The sequence below is a fragment of the Homarus americanus genome, unplaced genomic scaffold (assembly GCF_018991925.1).
Source record: "Homarus americanus isolate GMGI-L3 unplaced genomic scaffold, GMGI_Hamer_2.0 scaffold11150, whole genome shotgun sequence".
Classification (NCBI taxonomy): domain Eukaryota; kingdom Metazoa; phylum Arthropoda; class Malacostraca; order Decapoda; family Nephropidae; genus Homarus; species Homarus americanus.
This window is the reverse complement of record NW_024720555.1, coordinates 1,604,796-1,630,493: the sequence shown is the minus strand read 5'-3', so window position 1 is coordinate 1,630,493 and position 25,698 is coordinate 1,604,796. Positions and strand designations below refer to the sequence as shown.

Below are 25,698 nucleotides of genomic sequence, written 5' to 3'. Positions count from 1 at the left end.
CCACCTCGTCACATGCTGTTAACTAGGCCAGGTGTGTGTCAGTGAGACATGCCCTCAGTCTTGGAGGAGGTGGTGGTGGTGGTGGTGGTGGTGGTGGTGGGGTGGTGGTGGTGGTAGTAGTAGTAGTGGTAGTGGTGGTGGTGGTGGTGGTGGTGGTAGTAGGTAGTATGTAGTAGTAGTAGTAGTAGTAGTAGTGGTGGTGGTGATAGTAGTGGTGGTGATTGGTGGTGGTGGTGGTGGTGGTGGTGGTGGTGGTGGTGGTGGTGGTGGAGGAGGAGGAGAGAAGAAGAGAATGGATGAAGTGGAGATGGATGAGGACAGAGTGAAGGTGGATGAGAGAGAGAGTGGAGGTGAAGGATGGGAGAAAGTTGAGATAAATAAGGAGAGTGATTCACCATTTCAGTCAGTCACCAGCCAATCATCTGGGCAGTTCATCCATCTAGACGACATTCACCTTACCGTCCAAAGAGTGGAACAGACCAGACAGACAGTAGGTAGAGTTGAAGCCACATTTAACATTGAGGAACAGTACGAGCCAGCGGGAACACCTTGACACCGACATCAGATCTCCTAGTGAATTCCGCCTCTTTAAACTTAGCGCCAACACTATGCTATCCCACAACATGCCTTAAGGTCGACTCTCCCCTCTGCCATGTTTACCAATTTTGAGCCTTGCGGGGTCAGGTGGACAGGTCTTGGGTTACCTGTCAGTGCGTCTGTTGAGGGAAAGGATTCGTATTTCGGACAGGTTTAGAACGGAGGTGTGAGCCTTGTTGTGGGCGCGTGTTACGGTGACGAGGTGGGCGTGTGTGGTGCGTAGGTAGGTAGGTGTTGACGTGCTTTGTTTAGCCATGGGCGTGGTTGGTAGTGATGGGTGTGTGTGTGTGTGTGTGTGTGTGTGTGTGTGTGTGTGTGTGTGTGTGTATTTCGGAGTAAGGTCAATCATGTGGATAGATTGGGAGGGTAGGTGGATAGGGAGAGGGGGGGGTGGGGTGGGGAGGGAGTGGGGTGGTAAAAAAAGGGTAGGGAGTTAGGTATAGGTCCTCCACCCTCGCCTGAGAAGGAATGGGATAAGAGGGAGGAGGGGGTGAGAGGGGGAGAAGGTTGTGTGTGTGTAGGGGGGGGGCTGACTCCTCCGCCCTCTCTACCCAATATAGAAATGGGTGAGAGGGTTACCTACCTCATCACAGCAGGGGTGAGAGAGAGAGTGGGAGTTAACACGTGGGTGAGGGACAGCCACCTGGGAGGAGTAAATGATGTGGGTGAAGCTTATCAATAAACATGGGAGAGGATGATAGAGGGGGTGTTAGTAGTGGTGGTAGTAGTAGTGGTGGTAGTAGTAGTGGTAGTAGTAGTAGTAATAGTAGTCGTGAGATAGTGGTGTGTGTGTGTTGAAAGCCAAGGCCCCTACCCTCCTACCTGAGTAAAATCTATCATTACCTGCACCTATGCCTCACCTCCCTCCCTCTCTCACCCTCACCTCCTCCCTGCCTCACCCCTACTTCTCCCTGCCTCACCCCTTCTCTTCCCTGCCTCACCCCCACGCACCCATACATTCCACACTTCAGCTCCCTGACACGCGTGTGCACCATTGGATCATAGCTCACACACACACGTCACGAAACATTCAGTACACCGTGATGGTTGTGGTGCTGGTGGTAGTGTGTGTGTGTGTGTGTGTGTGTGTGTGTGAACAGGGTGGTGGTGGTACTGATGATGAATGGTAGTTGTACACTCGCCTGCTATACCACCACCACCACCATCATGGCTACAAGTGGGTGGTAGTGGTAGTAGTAGTGGTTAAACAGACTACCACTACAGTACTACATGCGGTTGTTGTTTGGTAATGGTAATGTTCAACACGCTACAACCAACCACCTCTACAGCACCATTACTACTATACAGAGACGCGAGGTGCGGCTAGTGTAGTAGTAGTATTTGCTGGGGGCCTCAGGTTCCCGCAGGGGACGGATTGCGGCCAGGATGAGGGAGTGTGTCGTTAGGTTGTGGTCATGAACTCCGTATTGTGGTAGTCCTACTGTTGGGTGATGGTGGTTGTTGTTTGGGTTTGTAGTACTGATGGTGGTTGTGGTGGTTGTGGGTGGTAGTAGTGGTGATGGGAAGATCTTTGGTGGGAAAAACCTGTAAAAGTTAGAGCAGAGATTGATGGTGAAGATATGTGGGTGGGGTTGTGGCCGTGTGTGTGTGAGAGAGAATAGTGACAGAATATGTGAAAAAGAGGAGAGAAGGAAAAGACAACAGAGGAAGGAATACGAAAATAGGAGGACAGGAGAACACAAGGAGAGGATGAAGTGAGAGGCGAGGACGTCATATGAACTCGGAGGAAGGAAAGGAGGAGGGGGATGGAGGAGGAGGGGGGGATGGAAGGAGGGGGGGATGGAAGAGAGGAGGAGGGGGATGGAAGGGAGGAGGGGGGTGGAGACACGTATATATTAATCAAGTAATAAATAAATAACCTCAAGTCTGGCTCTGACGGGGTGAGGCGCCACCTTGGTCTATGGTTGGTCTAGTGAGAGAGAGAGAGTCGCACACACACACACACCCTCCCCCACCCTCCTAAAGCGGCGCCTCAGGTCTTTGCCACAGAAGGACGGTGACCCCCTCCCCCACCTCACCCCCACCCCTCACCCCCACCCCTCACCCCCCACCCTCTACCCCCCCCCACCCTCACCCCCCACCCACTCACCCACCTACAAAGTCACTCTCTCGTGTATAAATACTCTCTTCACCTTGCCCAACGCCACCCTGGGTATTTGGGGCAGTCGTAACTCACCTCTGCTAAATTAATCCATTAGGTGAGGCGAAGTAGGGGAGGTGGGAAGGGGTGACGAGGTGTTCTATGGGGGGGGGGGGTGAGGGGTGGGTTTGAGGGGTTCTATGGGGAGGGGGTGTGGGGGGGGGGTGACGAGTTCTAAATAATCATACTCAAGGTGTTCTAAATCATCATAGGGGTTAATCATCATTATCAGGGGTTAAATCATCATACTCAAGGGGGTTAAATCATCATACTCAAGGGGTTAAATCATCATACTCAAGGGGGTTAAATCATCATACTCAAGGGGTTAAATCATCATACTCAAGGGGTTAAATCATCATACTTAAGGGGGTTAAATCTTCATACTTAAGGGGGTTAAATCATCATACTCAGGGGGTTAAATCATCATACTCAAGGAGGTTAAATCATCATACTCAAGGGGTTAAATCATCATACTCAAGGGGGTTAAATCATCATACTTAAGGGGGTTAAATCATCATACCTCATGACAGAATGTGATAAATAACCGACATGACTACATTAACAATTTTCAACAGCAAATAACAAATAATTCCTTTCAAAGTTACCAATATGGAATAAGAATGTGTAATATCTTTTTATCCTCAGTAAATACAGTAGAAAATATTAGCAAAACTATCATGCATCACCTCTTCTTAACATAGTAATTAACATGTTTATATACCCTTGTTTTAAAGCATGTGTGTTGGTAGTAATTTTAACACGTGTTTTCTTTCCCTTCTTACAGGTAAGCTGAGTACTGCCAAGAGACCTGGGACCGAGGTGCGATAATGATGAGTAAGGTAATTCTGATCTCTCCTCGTTCCTCCCTGATGTCTGTCTGTCTGTCTGTCTCTCTGTCTGTCTGTCTGTCTGTCTGTCTCACAAAAGTATCACCTAATATTCACTCCTAATAAGGGTGAATAAATTAATACCCAAAATGACATAAATAATATATATAATAAGATAACAGTCACTTTCCTCGTCTCGCATCCCAGAGGAAGATCTCACAGTGTAAATAAAGAAATATTGCACAGTACATCTTATGCAATTAGAATATTCATAACTCAAAACTTCATTATATAAATACATAATATTATTTGATTATAGAATATTAGAAATTATAGAGAACTAATATAATTCATATCCATAACTGCTCATACAAGAGTCACTGATACATTATGAATATACATCAGACATTATAACGTTATGTAAATATATAGACATATGTAACAGGTGGTTTATGGATCTTGAGTACGATCCCGACCTCCTGAGTACTAGGAATTACTCTAGTATGTTGTCTTAAGTCACCGTACTCAAGTGATTAAGTCATTGTACTCAAGTTAATTCATTGTATTCAAGGGGTTAGTTCATCATTCTCAAGGAGTTAAATCATTTAATAAGTGGTAAGATTAACAGCTACGTGTGTGTGTGTGTGTGTGTGTGTATTAAACTTTCATTGATGTAAACACACAAAGATGGCGACCATTGATACAGTATTTCCTACCCCGAGAGCTGTTTGTTTATCATGGGGTGAGCCGACAAGGTTATCATCCACCGCTCATTAGTTCCTTTAAATCTACACTGTAACTGGATGCGTTCTGCTATCTCGGGTAAGAGGATCCATGCGCATCCATTAGAATCTGGATTGAAGGCATGGAAACGCTTAGTGTAAACAAAGTGAGACGCTAGTGACGGCTCGTAGCGCCCGAAGCGGGAGGTCTAAGTTCTGACCGTGTTTCATCTTCACCGACATTGATGGTTGCCACGTTAATTAGGGGAGTAGTGTAAGCAGGAGAAAGTAAACATCCTGTAAATAATGAAAGTAGGCTGCCAGCAGGAGGCACGGGTGTTGTGTTGACACTTAACAGCAGCAGCGTCACGGAGGAACTGACGATGATGGAGCCAAGCGTCCGTCGGCAGCAAAAGAATGCACGGGTTAGGTAGGTGGTGTGTGGTAAGGGTCACTGGGTGTAGGTTAGGTTCGCATGGGTTAACTAAGCTGAGGTCACATGGTTTACAGAACAGTTTCTTCCCTTAACAGCTAGATACCACCTCATACCCCAAGAGGAAACGATTAAACTTACAAACTTTTGACGATTGAAAGTCATCTGATCTCCACTGTGTCGATTACTTAATGTTACAGAACAGAATATGTTATCGTACGTGTTTGTGATCCTATAATGTTAACAAAGATGTGATTATATTTTATGATAAGATCCTGATTACGTTTATTAACCTGTGTGTGTGTGTGTGTGTGTGTGTGATTAGTTAGGTACACAGAACAGAATACAGTGGCCATGGTTACAACAATATAACAAGGCATTTGGGTGTTTTAACATTGGTGATACACATTATAATAAAGTCACACAACACAAGATACATAAGTACATTGTGGTGTTTAAGATACATATGAACTTAGTATTTTGTGAGGTAAGGAAGGGAGGGTTATAAGTCTTGGCTCTTGTCACACGTAAGCCTCTGAACAGATAGGATTAGAGGATTGTTATTATTGTGTCTTATAAGAAATGTATCTACCTTCACCTGAGGACGTTAAGCTTGTGTGATTTATGCCTTGTTATCGTTAATTTCTTGTTTTTATTCTTCTTCTTCATCATTATTATCCCATTGTTCATTATCTATCTCATTCCCTATCGATTTTTTCACCACTGGCAGCTGAGAATTTCCCCACAGGAATCTCACCTCGTCTAGGCCTCCTCCCCCCCTCCCCCCCAAGCCCTTTCGTCATGGCTGCCATCTTTGAAGAATACCTCCTCTAGGTGACACCCGTTTAAGGACCATATTCACGGGTGTTTATTTTGTCCCCCTTTCCCCCTAACCCACCCCCCTCCCCCTTTCCATTTTCTGTCATGATGTGCCTTTTCTGTATGGGCGAGATCTCCCCCCTCCCCACCCTGCCACATCGGACATTAAGGCCTGGCTGCAATGGCTTACCGCCTCTTCCCCTCTAATGCGCCTTCTGGTGATCCTGAAGGCTGGTTAATGGATATCTTAGGTCGTTACTGCCGGGTCCCTGAGGAGGAGGAGAGGTGGTGGTGGTGGTGGTGTATGGTGGTGTATGGTGTGGTGTGGTGACATAAGAACATAAGGAGTCTGCAATAGGTCGGCTGGCCTGTGCATGGCAGCTCCTGTCGAGAGTTACTACCACTCTCTATCATCCATGAATCTATCTAGCCTCCTTTAGAACTTTCCAGTGTTCCAGCACTTACTACAAAGTTGCTAAGCTTGTTCCACTCGTCCACCACCCTATTTGTGAACCAGTTCCTTCCTATCTTCCTCCTAAACCTAAACTTATCCAACTTGAATCCGTTGCTCCGACTCCTATCCTGCTCGGATATTATAAGAACTTTATCTATATCCCCTTTATTGATTCCTTTCACCCACTTAAATACTTCTATCATATCTCCCCGCACTCTTCGTCTTTCTAGGGAATGCAAGTTAAGTTTCTTTAACCTATCTTGATATGGAAGGTTTCTAAGGTGAAGGAGACTCCTGCCAAACAACACGTGACAGACAGACACCCTTGCCTCCACGTGCCAGTAGCGACAATAGAGTAAGTAGGTCCAACACTCTCTCACCACCCGAAGCTTACCTCCTCCTCTGCTCTTCCTGATCCTCCTTTTCTTCCTTCCTCTTCCTCCCCATCCTCTTTCATCCCATCTCTTATCCTTCCCCCTCCCCTCCACACCAACTCTCCCAAACCCCTCGCTGAATACGTGTAAGAGCTATTTTAAGAGCGATAGAACTCTCGTAACAGCGACATAAAACCACAAAGGGCCGCACCGACATAAAACGTCCTCGGTGAGCGGCGCCACACGGCTGGGCGTCACTGTCATCTGCTTTTATTATCACTTTTACTTCATCTCATTCTCCCGGTGTGACCAGTCAATCGTTGTAGGCCTATACGGCTTTTTGTTATGATGTCTGTTCTCTTTTGACGCCGCTGCTCTACTGCCTGCCTGTGTGTGTGTGTGTGTGTGTGTGTGTGTGTGTGTGTGTGTGTGTGTGTGTGTGTGTGTGTGTGTGTGTGTGTGTGTGTGTGTGTGTGTGGCAGGAGACTTACAGAAACGATATTTGTGATGGACAGCTTCTGGCTCTTGCTTGCACCTAACCCTTCCTATATCTACCACGACCTCCTCCTCCTCCTCCTCTTCTCTTCCTCCCGATAACATATTCACTCCTTCCTTTCTCCTTTGATACAATGCCTAAAACACCTTCATATCACCCCAGGTAATACTTTAGTTAACATGAACACGTCCTCTCTTGTGGTGTCTCTTGAACATTTTCCCTCACACAAAAGCTAAAAGGAACAAAAAATCCTTGGTCTTTTTTTTTTAATCTCAAATTACAGGTTATTGTTTACCTTTTGTTTTGCCTATACACGTCAGGAGAGTTGAACAGGTATGGTGTTGATGATATTGGGTGGTGTTGATCTGGCGTTGTGAGTCCTTCGAAGGTATTGGTGACACACACACACACACGCACACACACACACACACACACACACACACACACTCTCTCTCTCTCTCTCAAAACAAGGTTACCAATGAGAATATCTTGACCAAGTAGGATTTTGAGGTTTGTGGTTTTCACGACTCTTGAGGGTGTTAGGTTAGGTTAGGTTAGGTTAGGTTAGGTTAGGTTAGGTTAGGGTGTTTAAATCATCAGGTGAAATAATCTCCATAAGAAAATAAGGAGTCTGCAATAGGCCGGTTGGCCTGTGCATGGCAGCTCCTGTCGAGAATTACTACCACTCTCTATCATCCATGAATCTATCTAGCCTCCTTTTAAAACTTCCAGCACTTACTACAAAGTTGCTAAGCTTGTTCCACTCGTCCACCACCCTATTTGTGAACCAGTTCCTTCCTATCTCCCTCCTAAACCTAAACTTGTCCAACTAAAATCCGTTGCTCCGAGTCCTATCCTGCTCGGATATTATAAGAACTTTATCTATATCACCTTTATTGATTCTTTTCACCCACTTAAATACTTCTATCACATCTCCCCGCACTTTTCGTCTTTCTAGGGAATGCAAGTTAAGTTTCTTTAATCTATTTTGATATGGAAGGTTTCTAAGTCCCGGAATCATTTTCGTCATTCTTCGCTGCACCGACTCCAGTTAATTGATATCCATTCTATATAATAAGGGCACCAGAACTGAACCGCATAATCGAGGTGCGGCCTGACTAGCGCAAGATGGTTAGGTTAGGTTAACATTAGGTTGATTAATTATAAAATGAAGTAACCTGGGTGGCTAATCTTCACGTAAACCCCCTCTTGAAATATACCCCCCTTCAGTATATATCCCTGACCTATATATATCATTAAAAGAGGGGGGTTGGCGGTCTATTTCCCCGCCATGTACACTACACATTTCCCGGAACTAACCCTGACTCCAAATAGGTTTTCCTGATGCTAACGTGACCTCCGGCTTGTCACTACACACACGCACACCCTGCCACTCTTATCACGGGAGAGACAAGTTCATTTTTATGTGAGGAACTTTTTTTTTTTACCGGATGAGAAACTTGTTATTTTTATGGTCGTAATTGGTATGTTGTGTGTGTGTGTGTGTGTGTGTGTGTGTGTGTGTGTGTGTGTGTGTGTGTGTGTGTGTGTGTGTGTGTGTGTGTGTGTGCACCCAGAGACCGACCACCGGAGCGCCGCGCGGCCTTTTGACTCCTGGAGTCATCCTTCACGTCGTAAACTGTGTAGTGAGGGGCTCTGCTGCCGCCAGGGGGGAGCCGGAGGGGTTATGTTTGTTTACTGATTCCCTTATTCCCTTAAGGGCTTCTTTATTGATAGTTTCCCTCTTTAAGGGTTGAGGGGAAGAGTGATTGATTCCTCTCGATTAAGGGCTCCACCCCCCTCCCTTAGCTTGGCGGTCAGCACGCCCTCTCTTACCCCCTCCTAAACTTCTTCAATTTCCAAGCTATAACTTCCTTCCCCCCTTTCTCTACCCATAAACAACAAAACAAAAAACCACACATACATACACCATAACACGGGCTGGTGGTGGCTAGGTTAGGTTAAGTTATATCCTCCAGTAATAGAGTGACAGGTGAGGTGATAGAGCGACAGGTGAGGTGATAGAGCGACAGGTGAGGTGAAGGTGAATAATAAAATCAAATAAAAATGAATAGGAATAAAAATGTGTTTGTGTAGGGTGGAGGGGAGGGTAGGTGGGGTACAATGACCACCACTACCACGTGTTACTACCTACACCACTACAGCCATGTGAGGAGAGAGAGAGAGAGAGAGAGAGAGAGAGAGAGAGAGAGAGAGAGAGAGAGAGAGAGAGAGAGAGAGTGGGAGTAACATGTAGAGTTAGGAGTGGAGTAAATGAGACAGACTGCGGGGGTAGTCAGGTGAAAGTTAGCTCATAGTAATATTGCACTTGGATGCGGGTTGTAGAGCTTAGACAGGCAGGCAGGGAAGAGGGAGGCAGGCAGGCAGGGTAGGGAAGAGGGAGGCAGCCAGGCAGGGTAGGGAAGAGGGAGGCAGGCAGGCAGGGTAGGGAAGAGGGAGGAAGGTAGGAAGGAAGGTTGATCCTCCTCCCACTATAAGATTCTCTAATATACACAATAAATATATTTTAGCATTATGGAGACGTCTGTTAGGGTGTCCAAACTAATCATAAAATCGTAGTTGTAATATTGGTGTTACGAGATGAGAGTCTGGTCATGGTGTGTAGAATAATCTGCTGCAGTGTTTATGCTTTGTCATATAACTTGTCACTCAGTGGTTACTCAGTCGTCACTCAATCGTTACTCAGTCGTCACTCAATCGTCGCTCAGTCGTCGCTCAATCGTTACTCAGTCGTCGCTCAGTCGTTACTCAATCGTTACTCAATCGTCGCTCAGTCGTCACTCAGTCGTCACTCAATCGTTACTCAGTCGTCACTCAACAAACATGTGGGTGACTATAATAACTCCAGAAGGTTTTATAACTCCAAAGGTTGATGTTTGTGTATGCGAACCTAACCTAACCTAACCAGGAAGAAGAGGGTCGGTCCCGGAAGTAGAAGTTAATTATGACAAACAGAAGTCAGTTGGCGGGGGGGCAGCGGTGAGGGAAGTTGTGGGTGTTAGTAGTGCATAATTGTGGTGGTGGTGATGATAGTGTCCTCCTGCTGGTGGTGGTGGTGATGATAGTGTCCTCCTGGTGGTGGTGGTGGTAGCGATGTCTGAGGGGTGTAGCTGGTGGTGATGGTGGTGGTAAACGGTGTCTGAAGGTCCTGCTGGTAGTGGAGGTGGTAGCGTCTGAAGTTCCTCCTGCTGGTGGTGGTGGCGTCTGAGGGTCCTCCTGCTGGTGGGGGGTGGTGGTGGCGTCTGAGGGTCCTCCTGCTGCTGCTGTGGTGGTGGTGGTGGCTGAGGGTCCTCTTGCTGGTGGTGGTGGCGTCTGAGGGTCCTCCTGCTGCTGGGGGTGGTGGTGGCGGCTGAGGTCCTCCTCCTTCTGCTGCTGGTGGTGGTGGCGTCTGAGGGTCCTCCTGCTGCTGCTGGTGGTGGTGGTGGCGTCTGAGGGTCCTCCTGCTGCTGCTGGTGGTGGTGGTGGTGGCGTCTGAGGGTCCTCCTGCTGGTGGTGGTGGTGGTGGCGGCGGCGGCTGGGGTCCTCCTGCTGGTGGTGGTGGTGGTGGCGTCTGAGGGTCCTCCTGCTGGTGGTGGTGGTGGCGGCTGAAGGTCCTCCTGCTGCTGGGGGTGGTGGTGGCGGCTGAGGGTCCTCCTGCTGCTGGTGGTGGTGGTAAGAGAGTCAGGTCACGGGGTACACGTGGTCTTGGTGGTGGCTGTAAGAGGAGATAAAAACTGTAGTAGGGAATGTGAAGGTGGTGGTTGCGACATTGGGTGACCCCGGGTGTATGGGTAAGGAGGACATGACCCTGTAGCTAGGGGTGCTCGCCGCCCGCCCGCCCGCCCGCCCGTGTCATCTGAAGGCGTTTTAAAAATTCAGAATAGATTCGTTATTTGTTTTTCGTTTCACTTCATACACCACTGCCGGGTTCACAAGGTTCTTAAGATGAATAATACTCGTAATAGAAAATGGAAAATTGCACCTGCTGGACGACAGAGGGTAATAAAAAAACTCACCCACTCTGACCACCTTGTCTCAACACCAGTTAAGGGATAAGTTAAATGGCATAGTTTTGTGTAGACGATCCTGAACCGTAACTCCTAAGTTTTTATGAGCCTCGGTTAAGTGAGACAGGTGCAACCTTCCATCTGCTGTTGTGAGGGATATTCATCGTCCGATCTTTTGTGGACCCGAGACCTGTGGTGGAGCCGTAACCTCGTGTAGCCGGGTTTATCAGGTACACTCGTACCTTCCACCTCACTCATCTGTAATCTGAGTTCATGTGTCTGCTGCACGGTCTGTCTGTGTTATTAATACTGCACGCTGATATATATATATATATATATATATATATATATATATATATATATATATATATATATATATATATATATATATATATATATATATATATATCAAAGGCTTATATACGTTGTCATAGTTTATTAAAAAGGTAAAGGCCGTCTATAGCTCCACACACCCCCGCCGTCACCACTACAGCAGCGACTGCCATGCGTCTGCCGCCCGGAGACAGTGTAGGGTGGCGGCAAGGTCTCCCACTGAAAATCAATAGGCCTATGCCGCAGCCACATATGACGTCATCAGGGTCAGCCCCCGTTATTATAACCCTGTCTCGTCTGCCCGTGGCGTAATTAAAATGTGTGTATGCTGTTTGTATATTGTCATTCGTTATGACTTATTGTACTTAACCGTCTCCCGTCACAGGTGGGTTGACGTCTGGCACCTGAGACGAAATTCTGCATGTTTGAAGAAAAAGATCTGGTATGCTGTGTATTGATTTCTGGGTTTCTATAGGTTTAATCGTCACCACAGTTTATCCTCAACCAATAAGAATGGTGAGGTGGTCATGTAACTCGTGTGAGTGATGCAGGGTGATGCCTCAACCATGGAGACGGACATCACCGAGCGAAGAATGACAACAGACTACGCCAGGTGTCAACAGTCGTGGTTGTCACCTAGGTTCTCATATTTACCTGTGTGTTAGTAGTTATTGTGGAAAATGTTTGTTGATGAATAGCTTAGTAATGCCCCAAAAGGCCAGAAACTTGGAAGTCTTGAACACTGGCTCACCGTCCTATGAAGTCATTACTGTGGTGGTAAATACTGTATTGGACGGTAGACAGAAACAGGTTGAGGACGGGTGAGGTGACCACACCCCGCACTCCACTACAGTATAGATACACTATGCCCTCACTTATAAACTTATATAAGTGTTGCTCCTTAAGCTCCTGGCCATAGTTACATACAAGTGTTTAAAGTTAGTAATAACCTCAGTCTATCAGATACTTCTATTGTAAAAATCGTCAGCAGTAAATTATAGTGAACAGGGAGTAAGAGAAGGGGCGCAACACAAGTTAACAATGCACGATAGAGTCCAGCCAGGCGGTGGGTGACTGCCGCACTGACGGGTTAGTTGCTGCGGCAAGGATGTTGTACCCCATGAACCGGCCACTCCACTCCCACCCCGCCACATCACCCGCCAACCCGCCCTCAACCCGGACTGTTTTTGCTGACGCCCGCACCTCCCACCTCACACTTACACCGTTTATACCTTAGTGAGAAGTGTCTGTCTGTATCTCTCTCATATCTCGCTGGAAAATAGACCTGGAGATGACAGAAGGTGAACTGTGTAGACACAACTTTACCTCGCTGGAGTGTGGCGCCGGCGTGTTGTTGTTTGGTTCCCTGTACGAGTTTAGGCTGCCACGTGGGATTGGTAAAACCGGCTCTTGTGTCCCAGTAAATCGCCATTCCCTCTCCGTTCACGTTTGGTATCTGACTTTTAAAACAGTTAGATCAGACGAAGTTTCAGAGTTAATATATGTCAATGGTTACAGTAAAGCCTGATCAATGGGGTAGCGTGGCAGGGGTTGCGTAGAGGTACCGGGGGCTGTCTCTGGGGGTGTTGTGGGGGGTTATATTATTTTTGCGTAGTTAGTGAGAGACAAAGGTAGAATACTTAGAGAGAAGTTAAGATATACTATATGGCCCACTGTGAATGAACTCGATACATACTCTTCCCTTACTGATCTAGCAGGTTATTGGTTGACACGTGTTGAAACTGAAGACATCTATATAACTAGTTCACAGCTTATTTGACCTGAAGATTAACCACCCTAACGCTATTTGGGGAGATGAGGTTAGGTTACCATTCGGGCGGTTAATCTTCAGGGCAATTAAGCTGGGGTGGAGATTTTTCAGGCGAACGCAAATAAATTTAGATTAAAAATGAATTAGCTTAGATTATAACGGATCACAACACATTATACAGTAGATATTACCCTAAATAATAATAATAATTAAAAAAGCAAATACTGGCAACTAGTAAACTTGCTCTACGCCTTAACGCTTTTATTATCCGTATTCGTAGTGGACAAAAAACACACCCGCTATATGACTGAAAAACAAAACAAAAACGAAACTACTGTATAAATAGACAAATTAAAACCTTCATCATAGTTAAAGATTGCCTTAGCTCGAGACTAACCACAGAAATCATTTAGTCTTGTAGTCCCCGACGCGAGTGTAAACAGACCATACCAACGTTCTTTGCATAGATATTTTTAACATTATGTTCGTGATATTAGCCTCGTATGTTTTTGTTTCTATGATACTGCTATTATTTGGAATATAATTAGTAAAACGAATAGTCAATAAACATATCGCAAAACAACATACAGTAAGGTGTACGCTCCTCAAGACGTTCGTTCACCAACACATTATTCCAATTTAAGATTTATGTTCCATATATCAACTTATATAAAACTTAGGGAAGAGTTTTTCAGCAACCAGATAGTATTAATATGGCTTTTCGCGATTCTCTTGGTCAACAATTACAGGTACAAGGATTTCATCGGTCAAATTCGCTAAAGTTAATCTGTGGTGGCTGGCTTCTTGTGAAAATACTAATTTTTTTCTACACATAACGATACATTCTACTCAGCGACCAAGGATACACCCTGAAGGTAACACTAGAACATGCTAACGTGTTTTTGTACTGCTTTTTTTTAATATTAAATAAACCTTTTAAGTCTCCAGCCCAGTCGTCATATTTGTTTGTTCCCACGTTCATGACAGTTTCACCCCTTCTCCAATGTCTCAGCTCTTGGTCACTTAACAGACTACAGCAGCGCACTTAGTAAGATATTAGTGGAATTATGAAAGTTTATTTATTAAAGAGAGAGAGAGAGAGAGAGAGAGAGAGAGAGAGAGAGAGTTATGTAAAGCAGACGACGATATTCAGAACCTTGAAAGTGTATCTTGTAAGTTCTATAGCACTCGGCTGTGATGTATGTTAGTGTTAATAGGACAATCAATAACCGTTTATAGTGATGATGAGACAGTCAATAGTTAAATGACATAATCGATAATTATCAACAAACTCAAAATTTTCATAACAGCTGTGTGTCGTCAGTTCCTTAACCAAGAGAGGGTAGGAATGAGACAATGAGTCGTGGTCAGCATCTTACTCCAGGATGTGTGTTCGGGTTACTTTTCTTTTGCCTTCTTCCTTCTCTCGCAGTGAATCGAGCAAGTCACATGAGCAGTGGTGGTGGTGAAGGCATTAAATGATTCACGATGATGGAGCTGCCAGCAGTGAGGAGTGAGTGAGCGAGCCGCTGACTTACCACCAGCACCCACCACCCGCCCTTCTCATTATAAAAACATGACGGGTTCAATTTTTGTATTTATGGCTGCAGACTCGTTTTCTCTCAATTTCTCTCTCCCCTTTTCATGACATTTGCAGCTCAGGTACGGCGAGGATGTAAAGGTATAACAATTATGTCTACATTTATCTCCCCTTGTAATTAATTGAGGTTTATTTTGACGTCCAACTGTGTTCAGCGAAACTCCCTACAGATGGGTAACGTGAGTGGATGACCTGGGATTTTATTTCTGTTTTACGTGGTATATAAATTGAGGTTGAAACATTAAATACATCTCGTGGTTCGTACCTTCCCTCCCTATAAAAAATAATCAATGGTCAGTTCGTTCAGGTGTATCATAAATTACCGTACTGATGTAGTGAATCCTGTTTATCTCTCGCCTTTCTTCCTCCCACTTTAACGAGGTGTGGATCAACCCAAAAGGGAATGAGTGGTGAGAGGAATGTAACAGGGGGTTTTAAGAAGGTAGGAACTATAGAGAGAATATTAAGTAGGAGGAATGTAAAGAGTGGAAGTTTGGTAGTGTGGCCGGTTAGTTATTTACACTTATTTATCTTATATGGTCTTAAGGGACAACTTCTCAAACACCACTTCGATACAACTATTTATTAATTCACTCAATGACATGGACACATTAATATCAATATCATATGGGAGTCACTAGCACATTATGTTTACGTTACTCGACACTGACTCGGACACAACCATGAAATGAATACACTTCCCACAGTAGGTAACTCACCCAAGGGATCGCCCTGACAAAGACTCACGTGTTACCTGACGGAGACCCAGCGGGTGCTGGCTGGGCTGCCTCCTATGGGAGACTCTGCTTAGCTGGTGACGCCGGGGTCTGGTCGGGAAGTCTCCCTCCCGACCTGGGGAGAGGACGAGTGTGAGTGTGACTGTGCTAGTGAACAGAATGACGACCACCCGAACGGGAGAGAGATGAGTCGGGGAGTGAATGATGGGAGTCACCAGAATCAGAATAAGCCCGTGGACGGGACTGCAGGGTCTTTATATGGGGAGAAGCAGCCGGCGTTTGACCTCTGCCAATTAACACTAAACTGGTTAGGTCTGGACAGCTGTGTTTGCCCAGGTGCGTGGTCATGCCCGGGTGTGTCTTGGCTAGGTGTGGTTGTAGGTCATGTCACCCACTAACTCAAGTAATTAGTAGCCGGGGTCAGGTCCCTTGGGTCCTGACCCAGGGTGTGTCAACCTGGTTTGTTGGGGTACCATGAGGCCTGTAGTGTACTCCCCGTTATATGTGTTGTAATTCTCTGGGCTGTAAGCTGTGGTCTGATAATCACTCATTACAGGAATAATGCAAGTGTAAGCGTATCGGGGCTGAAACACACACACACACTTGCATAGTATTATAAGGTGAATCTTTAGCCATGGCATTGACCACACTGCTTCATAGATATTCACTCTGCGTGCTACTACACCAGTCTTGAGTCTCATACATGCTAACTAACACTGTCTCTAAGGGAATGACTCTCAACTCTCTGTGACCCACATGAATTGTAGCATTACACAGGACCACAGGAAAAAAAAGCCTAAATTGTAAAGGGTCTTATTACGTAATCTTTTTTTTATGATACTTTAACGTGATACCTCTTGACCTTTGTACTCATAATTCACCTCCTACTATATAGCCTGTCCATCTCTCTCTCTCAACCCTCCTGTTGTAGATCTTCCTCACCCCCTCTCACCTGCCATGTGCTCCTCACTTGGTCCCTTATGCTTCCTTGGTTTGTGCTTTCATCCATTTGACTCAACAGAGAACTTTATCCCCACTTAACAAGTCTTTGTACGTTTCTATTCCATATATTATCAGGTCTACAAACTCCTTTTATAATTTGTTTGCTGTTTGTCTCTATTGGTGTACCTAGCATCTGTACAGTCTCCTTCCATCCCTTGTACTGTGTGGAGTCTCTGGGTTCCACGCGGTGTTGATGTTCCTGTTTCTGTCATGGTCAAGTCATGTTCTCACTGGGTCGTGTCAGGGAGGGTTGTCATGGCTGTTATCAGATGACATTTTAAGATTCATTTACGAGTGAACTAATTTAATTTCGTTCCATTTTCGATATTCAAGAAAAAACATTGTAAAAGTTTTTAGAATTCATTTATAGTGAGGTCGGCTACTTTGGGTATATTGGATCAAAACAAAATCATTGAGGCATTATATTATTTTCTTACAGCATCTATGACTTTGAACTTAAGGGTATATGGGACTGCAGGTGATGGGTTAGGTTAGGTTAGGTTAGTTTAGGTATCTTGTGAGGTTTATATTGTAGTTTGTCCTGAGCTCAGACGTGGTGGGGTAAGGAGGAGGGGTTAACACATGCTGGTTATCGTGGCAGACGGCTGGTTGACTTGTCTCACCTTGACAGCCGTGGTCCCCCCTCCCTCTGTGAGCACTGACACTGGGGATCAATAAGAGAGTCGTCCTTAGTCCCGCTACTTATAACCAGTAAAGCAGCTTCGTCGACCCTCCCTTGGGAAACCTGTCAGGGCAATCTGTGAGAAAATCTGCTTGGTTGGTCTCATACTCCACACCACAGCCGTGACACTATTTACCTTATCTGTAAATCGTGTATTGTATTCATGTACAGTATATCGCCCGTGTCTCTACTTTCATCTGTGAGCCGAATCATTGTTGAATCTCGATTGCTAAAAGTTTTCGAGGTTGCGCGAGAGGACGGGCTAGAATGACCCATGGTTGAGGTGACCATCCGATGCTATCATACTGACAAGTGCCACGTGAGGTAGACGATCTGCCTGTATGTGTGAGAGAGAGGCGGAGGGGAAGAGATACAAAGTTATTTACAGGGGCTGGGGGAGTGAGGTGGGGTGAAGGTGATGAGGTGTGGAGAGCGTGGTTATGAGGGAGGTATTAACATGGAGGGAAGATTGACATATATTAGCCAGGGATCAATGGTAAAAATAGGACAAATATTTGGGATACTAGACAATGTGGGAGGTAAGTTTTGATTGTTAGTTTCAGGTTATTGTACTGAAAATGGGGTCAACGGTATGTACAGTTTGAACCTTCTGTACACTTTACGATGTTTTCCAGGCTAGTATCGTGTGCTCCCCATCCTGCCGTCACTTAGAATAAATGAATAGAGAACGAAGAGGAGAGGCACGCGACAGGGGTTGGGGGGAGGGATAGGGAGGAGTGTATGGAGGAGGAGGGAGGAGGGGGATGGAGGGAGGGGGTGGCGGGTCATTGGGGTACAACACTTGAGGGACAGTACCACCCCTATCAACTCCACCTGGAATTGTGGGTGTCCTTGTAGCTGGCCCCCCCCCCCCAACATACCAGAGAGTTAAGAGGGGAGGGAGTATCCGCCTTATACAGGTAAAAAAAAGGCGTAGGTATTTCTCGTCTTATAGGCAGATTTATGGTAATTGTTGGTTTAGTGCTGAAGGACACCTGTTAACTGTGGAATAATCTCTAGCTCCAAACTGCAGCTATACTAGTTGGTACGAGGTAGGTATGACGTTCTCGCTCTTTAGTGAGGTACTGCTTCAGTGTCTTGGCCGTCTTTGATGATGGAGCCATTGATTATATAGTATGTTCGTCTTCGTATCTGATTGATTTCACTCATTACAGACTCAAGGTGATATGATTTGTTTTTTCCAATCATCTGCTCTGAATCCTGTATTCGGTTTGACTATCTCTGAGAATGGTTCATTTGGGATGCACAACTATCTTTGGGGATAACGTCTTGAAAATTCAGAGCATAATTAGACTAATTGGTCAGTCGCTGTAGCATTATTCAAACTATGGTGCGCAACAGGGGTAGCTTTGGGAAGACCAAACACGTGTTGCATAGAAAAGATAGACTCATGCTTTAACACCTGGAAAAAAAATAATGGTGATTTACTTTTTAATATAAATGAATGAGTGAAAGGCGGCTTCAGTGCTTAACAAATTGGTGATGATAACTAATTTAGCTGTAGCAGGTATAAATCAACTCTCCGTTTGGTTGTGTACTATAGGTTGTATTGGGAGGTAAACACTAGCCATGGGAAGACTGTTCAGTATCCCCTCCAGAATTATACCATAAACACAGTATGGACTCAGACGGCGTGCACCAGTAGAAGCTGTGGCAGGAGAGCTCCCCCCCCTTCTTATTGACGTATTAATGACGGAACTTGTGTGCACAGGTGTATTGCGTAGATGGAACACCTGGTCCACAGCCAGGTGCACCGTAGTTAGTATCACTACCCAGCAACATCACCTGAACCCCTCGCGGCCCTCCCCTTTAAAAACATCGACTCACTGTAAATTGCATTACTACGTGGCCTCACTTGTGATACGTGAATGTAAGGCAAAAGGTCATTGTCGGGAGGTATCATGGGGTGTCTCAAATATTTATGATAGGCGTGAAACTCAGCGAGGAACCTGTCTTGACGAACTATCACAGCTGACGGACCTTGTTGAGAATTTGGCAGCAGGAAAGTTTAGTGAAATAGATCAGAGGTCATGATCACAGCTGGAGGTTAAAGGTCAACGATGTTAAGGTAACTGAAAATTTAAATTATACAAAGTAGCTACTGTACTGTAGTTTTATCCCCATCTCTCTTGTGTCCCAACCTCCCCCCTCCCTGTGACCCAGCCTTTCCTCCCCCTCTTGACCGACCTTCCCTCTCCCTCCCTGTGTCATCTTACACGTCCACCTCCGCTCACTAAAAACAATAAAGCCAAATAACAAGACAACAACAACTCCCCGGGACGCTCGGTAGTCGGTGCCTGAATCGATAAGCTTTGTGGACACTGCAATTCAATTTGTTGTACTACGTATGCAAGCAGAGGACATGAACCCGTGTATCTGAGCATTCTTTCTTGTCTTGCATCACAAAAGTGAGTGAGGAGTAAAGATAATATTAAAGAAAATTTATATGCAAGAACAAGATGATGTGTGGTAAAGATGAATGTTTTTCTCCTACAGGATGGTGTGGAAGTTAAGGAAGAGCTGCCCAAGAAGGTGCGGGCGGAGGAGGTGCCCCCTTCAACAGCGCCAAACCCCTATGCCCCGTATGACCACCTGTTGTACATGTGGCGGTGTGCAGCTATGGCGCCCTCCTGGACGGCTACCCCGCTCGTTACCAGGGATGGCAAGGTTTTGCCCCCTCCCCCACCTGCCATCGTCAGAGACAGGTATGACGAACCTCCAAGAAATCTCTCTCTCTCAACTTTTTTCTCCTTAACATATTAGGGTGATGTCAACTGACAAACCACAGTACTGATCAAGCACAGAGAGCTTACAGAGAGGCGAAATGGACAGGTGGCAGGAACTACACTACATGCAGAGATCAAGAAAATAACCTCATAACAGTAGCTCGCCTCGGAAACGGAAACTTTAGGGTTACAATGTAAGCCGCGCAAACGTTTTCTTGGTATCAGTCGTAAGAAAAAACAATGTCTTGAGATTATTATTCTTAAACAATAAAAATTATTTTGATATAATTGAGGCCATAAAATACCATTTCACTGGTTTATGTACTGAATCTGCAGGATTCTTCAAGTGTCAACCACCTCCCCTTCCTCGGATTGAGAGAACACAGTCCTGGTTTATTATGAATTTGACAAAATTTTAGTTTACAAAATATCTTCATATGAAGCTGTACCCCTCAAAAATTTATCAGAGAGTTCGCCTGTTACGTTTACACCAATATCTTTGGTGATTCACTATCCTCAGATGTATTTTTCCACATGTATGAAAATAAGCTGCCATAATATCCCTGTCTGGAAGCACCAATCACCATCGCCACACACATTGTACAAATACCTGTACAGTACTGTATACAGTACACTACCGGGGTATATTGAAAATAATTTTGGGAAGAAATTATTACACTACTGTATTGTACACAATGAAGACAATATTACCATAAGTTAGGTAAATGGGGTACCATTTGAACATCCTTGAAAGAAAATTTTCAGTTCCAACAATAAAGTGTGTTCTTTAACACCAACAAGTTTCAAGACTTTCAAAGGTCTTTGTGGAGCTTGAAAGAGATTACTTATGGCCGACAACCACCTTACTCCTTTGACTGCTTAAGGTCAAGGTCATGAAAGTTACTAAACATGTAAAAGAGTCTGAGTATCTAATCTATACTTTTTTCCACATCTGCTGGACCAAGACCTAGATTAGGATCACTTTTTGTGTCGGCACTGGACCAAGGTCACAGAAAGATCACTTCCGAACACTTGCATCTATAATGTACATTTTTTCCCTAGCTCTAGAATGGGCATAAGTTTTATTATTGATCATTTAAATTATTTTTCTTTTATTTGAAACACTTTGTGGCATCAATTAATCTCCACTGTAGGGTGAATTTGATATAATTTGTTAACCGTTGATATGACGTACAAATGTTCCGGGTAAGACTTTTCTTGGGGAGGTGACAGATATGTTAAGGTGATAATTATTTTTTTAATAAGTTGATTAAGGACCTTTTTTATTGTGGTTACAGTGTTCCAGCACCAGTGCCAGCCTACCTGAGCCAGGGTCCTCCCGTATTGGCAGATCCTGGTCGTGTGGTGCCTCTCTCTGACTCTCTGAAGTTTGAGCGTCACTACCAGCCCAATGTCGCCTTGGCCCCTCCCAAAGTGAGGGATAAGGCTTTCCGCGAGTCACTGCCCACCAAGGATATCTCTCCTGGTGAACTTATCCATGATGCTCATGACAACAAACTTGCTGTGTTTCTGGTAAGTGTTTAACTCTTTAAGTATGATGACCTGTATCTACAAGGAACTCTGTGCTGTACTCAATCACATGATCATTTTCATAGGGTTAAGATTCAACATTTGTTTGTTGTGCTGTTACATAGCATGTCATCACCTCATTAAAAAAATGTGATGTAGGTTGCCTTCAGATGAGGGGAAATACTGTTAGTAGGAAAGGATGAAAAAAGATTGCATATGAAAAATGGTGCTATAGGATAAATACAGTATGATCAATTATAGTTTGGAAAATGTAGCAGGCCTTCAAATGATGTTGGCAGTTAAGATGTGGTCAAATACAGTACTGTACTGTATATTTAAAATATAAAACAGAACTTGGGGTGTTGCTATGTGTAAATAACCCTCCGTGCCAGTAAAAGATAGTGTACTATAGATCCTTTATACTGTATCTCCCATTATAATGGTTTCATGAGAAGCTAAAGTCTACTGTATTGTCTTATCATATTTCCCTAAAACCATTGGATACACTTATACCCAGTCTGTAAATATTTGTGGTTCTTGTACAGTATTGTACTTGGTAAATTTTGCTAAAAAAGGAGCAAAACCTATGTGAAAAATTAGTTTAATTAAATATAGTGAATTATAATACATATTGGAGGATTAATCCTCATATCTAATGCCTTAGACATTCTGCTTAAAATTTCAGGCCGTTCAACTTTACTTGTTAAGGACATATTAATACTGTACACTGACTAAAAACACCGGTGTTGAAATCATTGTACTGTACTCTTATACACTTCCATGGGAAGTACAGTTCAGTACAGTATTATAATTACAGTAGTGATAAATCTCAGAATACATAATTACATATTAGTTACCATTATATTTTTACAGCAGATTGGGAAACCAGTCGAGGTGGAATGTATAAAGCGTGAGACTTCTCCTGTGCCACCACTGTGTCACCAGCCATCCTCTCCAACCACGACACATTCAGTAAATAGACCGACTCAAACCCATCAACACACTCAGCACCATCAGCCAAGGAAAATTTGTAGTCCAGATACAAGTGGGCGTCATCCTGAACTAGAGTTGTCAACAACGGACTCCGACACTGATTCTGTGGGCTCGGTCGGCAATCACAGTAAGTGTCCGAGGGGCAAATGTACATTAGTTTAAGATTACCCTTTATACTGCACTTGTTGAAAATAGGTGTGTAGCCTGTGAGGGTGTCTGGCTTCCTTGATCTGTGTTTGTGTCATTGCTGGAAGTCAAAGAACAACTTAAACATGAGAGTAGTCATATTATGTATTGTGGTACTCCTTGTTATGGTATTAATTATCAGCATTGGTGCTTTCTTCACTGCCATAATATATTTTTAGGGTCCCAATTTTAGTATCACAGCATATTCTGACATACACATTTATGCTCATTATCAGGTGAAACAGTGGAGGAAGCAGAGGGTCTGCTTCGAGGTTGGAGTGACAGAGCAGCAGCAGGAAAGGTAGCTCAGTTGGTTGCAGATTTGGTTGCGCGTCTTGCTGCAAGTGATCGTCAAAAAGCAGCTCTCAGACAGCGCCTTGATGCACAGACACGTGACCACAATCATACTGTCGCAACTCTACGCAACCAGCTCATGGTTACCACACAACACAACAAAGTGAGTTTTCGGGACAATATTTATGAGGCCTAATTAGTTTTATAGTGTATTTGTTTCTTTTGACTGAAAATTCATTATTCTTTATATATTTTTAATCTTGTACTGCATAGGAAAAAGCATTCAGAAAAAAATAAAAGCACATGATTGACAAAATATTTATAACATACCATAATAAAGCTGCATGGGGAAGTGCTTCTTAGGAAACATGAAAATTGTCATAGAAGTCAGAGGATAGGTTTTAAATGTAGCAGGGAAAAGTATAAATACGATTTTTTTTTTAATATACTTGAATCTTAATGTGGTGATACCTAACCTTCCTGAACCTTGAGATGAATTTGCCTGTTAATTAATAATTCTAGTATAAATGCTGGTTTCTTATGAGTTATTATTAGTACATGTTAAATTTTATTGAATACTGTATCATATAAATTCTAGTGCATTTATTTTTAACAAAATATTCTTTCACAGGATGAAGATCAGTTGCGTGAAAAGGTGTGTGAGATGGAGGGTGAGTTGCGAGCTTTGCGTGAAGAGTTGCGTCCTCGCCCTCCCCCGTCTGTGATAGCTCCCACCTCCCCTGTCAAGACTGAGCCCAGCGACGTTACCGACACATGTTAGGCCGCCGCCTGAGCACTGGCTCGTGCTGTCCCCAGTACCGCAGAGATGGTCGCAGTACAAATGTGGCGCTAATGTGCCGCCCGGGCTGCCTGCTGCTGCTGTTGCTGTTGGGCACCTGGGCCCAGGCTGCTGCTGCGGACCCGCGGTCGCAACCTTCTTGTGGCTGCGGGTGGCCGCCCCCCTCACTAGCTAAATGCCTCAGGTTTGTGCCTGTAGTCAGGTGAGGTGGGGGCCGCGCCATGATCTCAGCCCGTACTCACCGCACGGGTCTCACTTGGTGCTACGCCACAGCCGTGTGTCGGGTGGTGCCACTGGCCGTACATGGTGCTCATGTGGGGCCGCTGCCCCTCTGGTGTACAGAGGCTGTGTGGTGCCGCCCCGGCACCAGGACGCTCTGGGGGCCCAAGGGGGGATCACTGCCCCCCAGGGCCTAGGAAAAGCAAGTACAAACGCATAAGTTAACGAATCTGCTTTGTTGGGAAGGTTAAATATAAAAATTTTAAAGATTATATAAATGGTTTACTATGGTAAGCCTACTGCCTGGTGAGCAGTGGGCAGTAGTGTGGCCCAGGCCAGCTCACCACCAAGCCTGACCCACTTAGTCCTACTGCTGCCCTTATAACCACGCACGCGCGCACCAACCCAGTGATGACTGTACCCGCGTCAGCTATGCAGTGTTAAATCGAGTCAGATGTTGCTTGAAGCATCTCACGTTGGTGGAGCGCCACTTGAACGCCATGACCAGAGACCCACAAAACTCTGGCGTACCTGCCCAAAAAATTGTTGTCATTTAAAGAGATTTATAGTTGTATCAGTTAGGGGCCCAGGTCACGGCGCTCACTTTGGCCGCTTATTTGTGTTCATCTATGTAACTAGTTAATTCTTGATATGTGTTAAGATTAAATCTTTCACTATTGTTATTTATAATTCTCTACTATGCTAGTACACGTGCAGCCGTGCGTGCATGGGGAGGAAGAGTCCACAATCTCTCTCTCCCCACCACACCACCCTGGCCTGGCGGTCTGTGCCAAGTTCATCTTGCCCCCTAACTTACCTGTCATTTGTTTGTAATAAGTACATAAGGTTATTTAGGTGACTCATCAAGCAAAGCTTGGTCTAGGATTTATTATTTTTGGTAGAACTGCCCCCCATATAGCCATGGCGGTTGTGATCCATCCGCCATGGGCCGTTGTGTTGTAGCTGCCAATGTAGGCTGCCCACCAGTCACCCACCAGCACCACTCCTTTCTGAGTGCCATTATGATGGGTGACAGATGGGCAGAGTATGAGGTGAGTCAGCCATTAACAGTGTGTGGGAGGGGAGTGCAGTGGACATGTGATGTTCACGGCATATGATGACCGTCCGGCTCAGAGCCCTGTACACCTTCCCACCACTTCACTACCACCGCCCAGTACAGTTGCCACCAGCCAGGCGGGCACACTGCGGCACACTCCTAGTGAGAACAGAACCCAGTCAGTTCCGCAGATGTGACAAACTCCAAAAAATCCTGAATTTATTTGTTATACTCAATGGGTGGCACTCTAAAAATAAAATTGTGTCCAAAGAACTTTCTATTTTTATCCTTACAGATAATACTTAAGTTTTATACAGCAAAAGCCATCTCTATAGATTATTAAGGACAGGAGGTCCCTGGGTTACAGACGTGTGACTTAAAAACATCCTCCAATATGAACGAGGTTAAACTTTAAATTTACAGTAATTTATTTACCTGTGTACCTGTTTTTTACTTTCATTTACTGTATTTTGTCATTCTATTTCTTCTTTTCTCTTAAATAAAGTGGTTTTAGTTGTATATAAGGACTTAAGCTATGATAAAGTGGGATATTAAACATTGTTCTGTAAGTACGGTATGCACATTGGATATGTGGTTCGACATATACATTTTTTACTCAAGAACATCCATAGGAATGGAACTTGCACGTAAACCAGGGACTGCCTGAGGAAGTCCCTGGGTTATGTGCAAGTTCCATTCCTATAACATATCCAATGTGCATACCGTACTTACAGAACAATGATTAATATCCCACTTTATCATACCTTAAGTCCTTATATACAACTAAAACCACTTTATTTAAGAGAAACGAAGAAATAGAATGACAAAATACAGTAAATGAAAGTAAAAAACAGGTAC

General features: G+C 44.7%; 1 protein-coding gene across 2 annotated transcripts; it reads left to right on the top strand.

Annotated features, from left to right (window-relative positions):
- The first annotated feature begins 3,542 nt into the window (after positions 1-3,542).
- On the top strand, positions 3,543-25,113 carry LOC121860601. 2 transcript variants are annotated; one of them, XM_042357793.1, is made up of 6 exons: positions 3,543-3,597; positions 19,533-19,741; positions 21,061-21,295; positions 22,169-22,412; positions 22,708-22,928; positions 23,397-25,113. In XM_042357793.1, the coding sequence occupies exons 1-6, from the start codon at positions 3,586-3,588 to the stop codon at positions 23,544-23,546; spliced, it is 1,071 nt and encodes a 356-aa protein (XP_042213727.1). In that variant the 5' UTR covers positions 3,543-3,585; the 3' UTR covers positions 23,547-25,113. The 2 variants fall into 2 exon arrangements, with proteins under 2 accessions (XP_042213727.1, XP_042213726.1); XM_042357792.1 differs by having other exon boundaries at positions 22,166-22,412.
- The last annotated feature ends 585 nt before the right edge of the window (positions 25,114-25,698 follow it).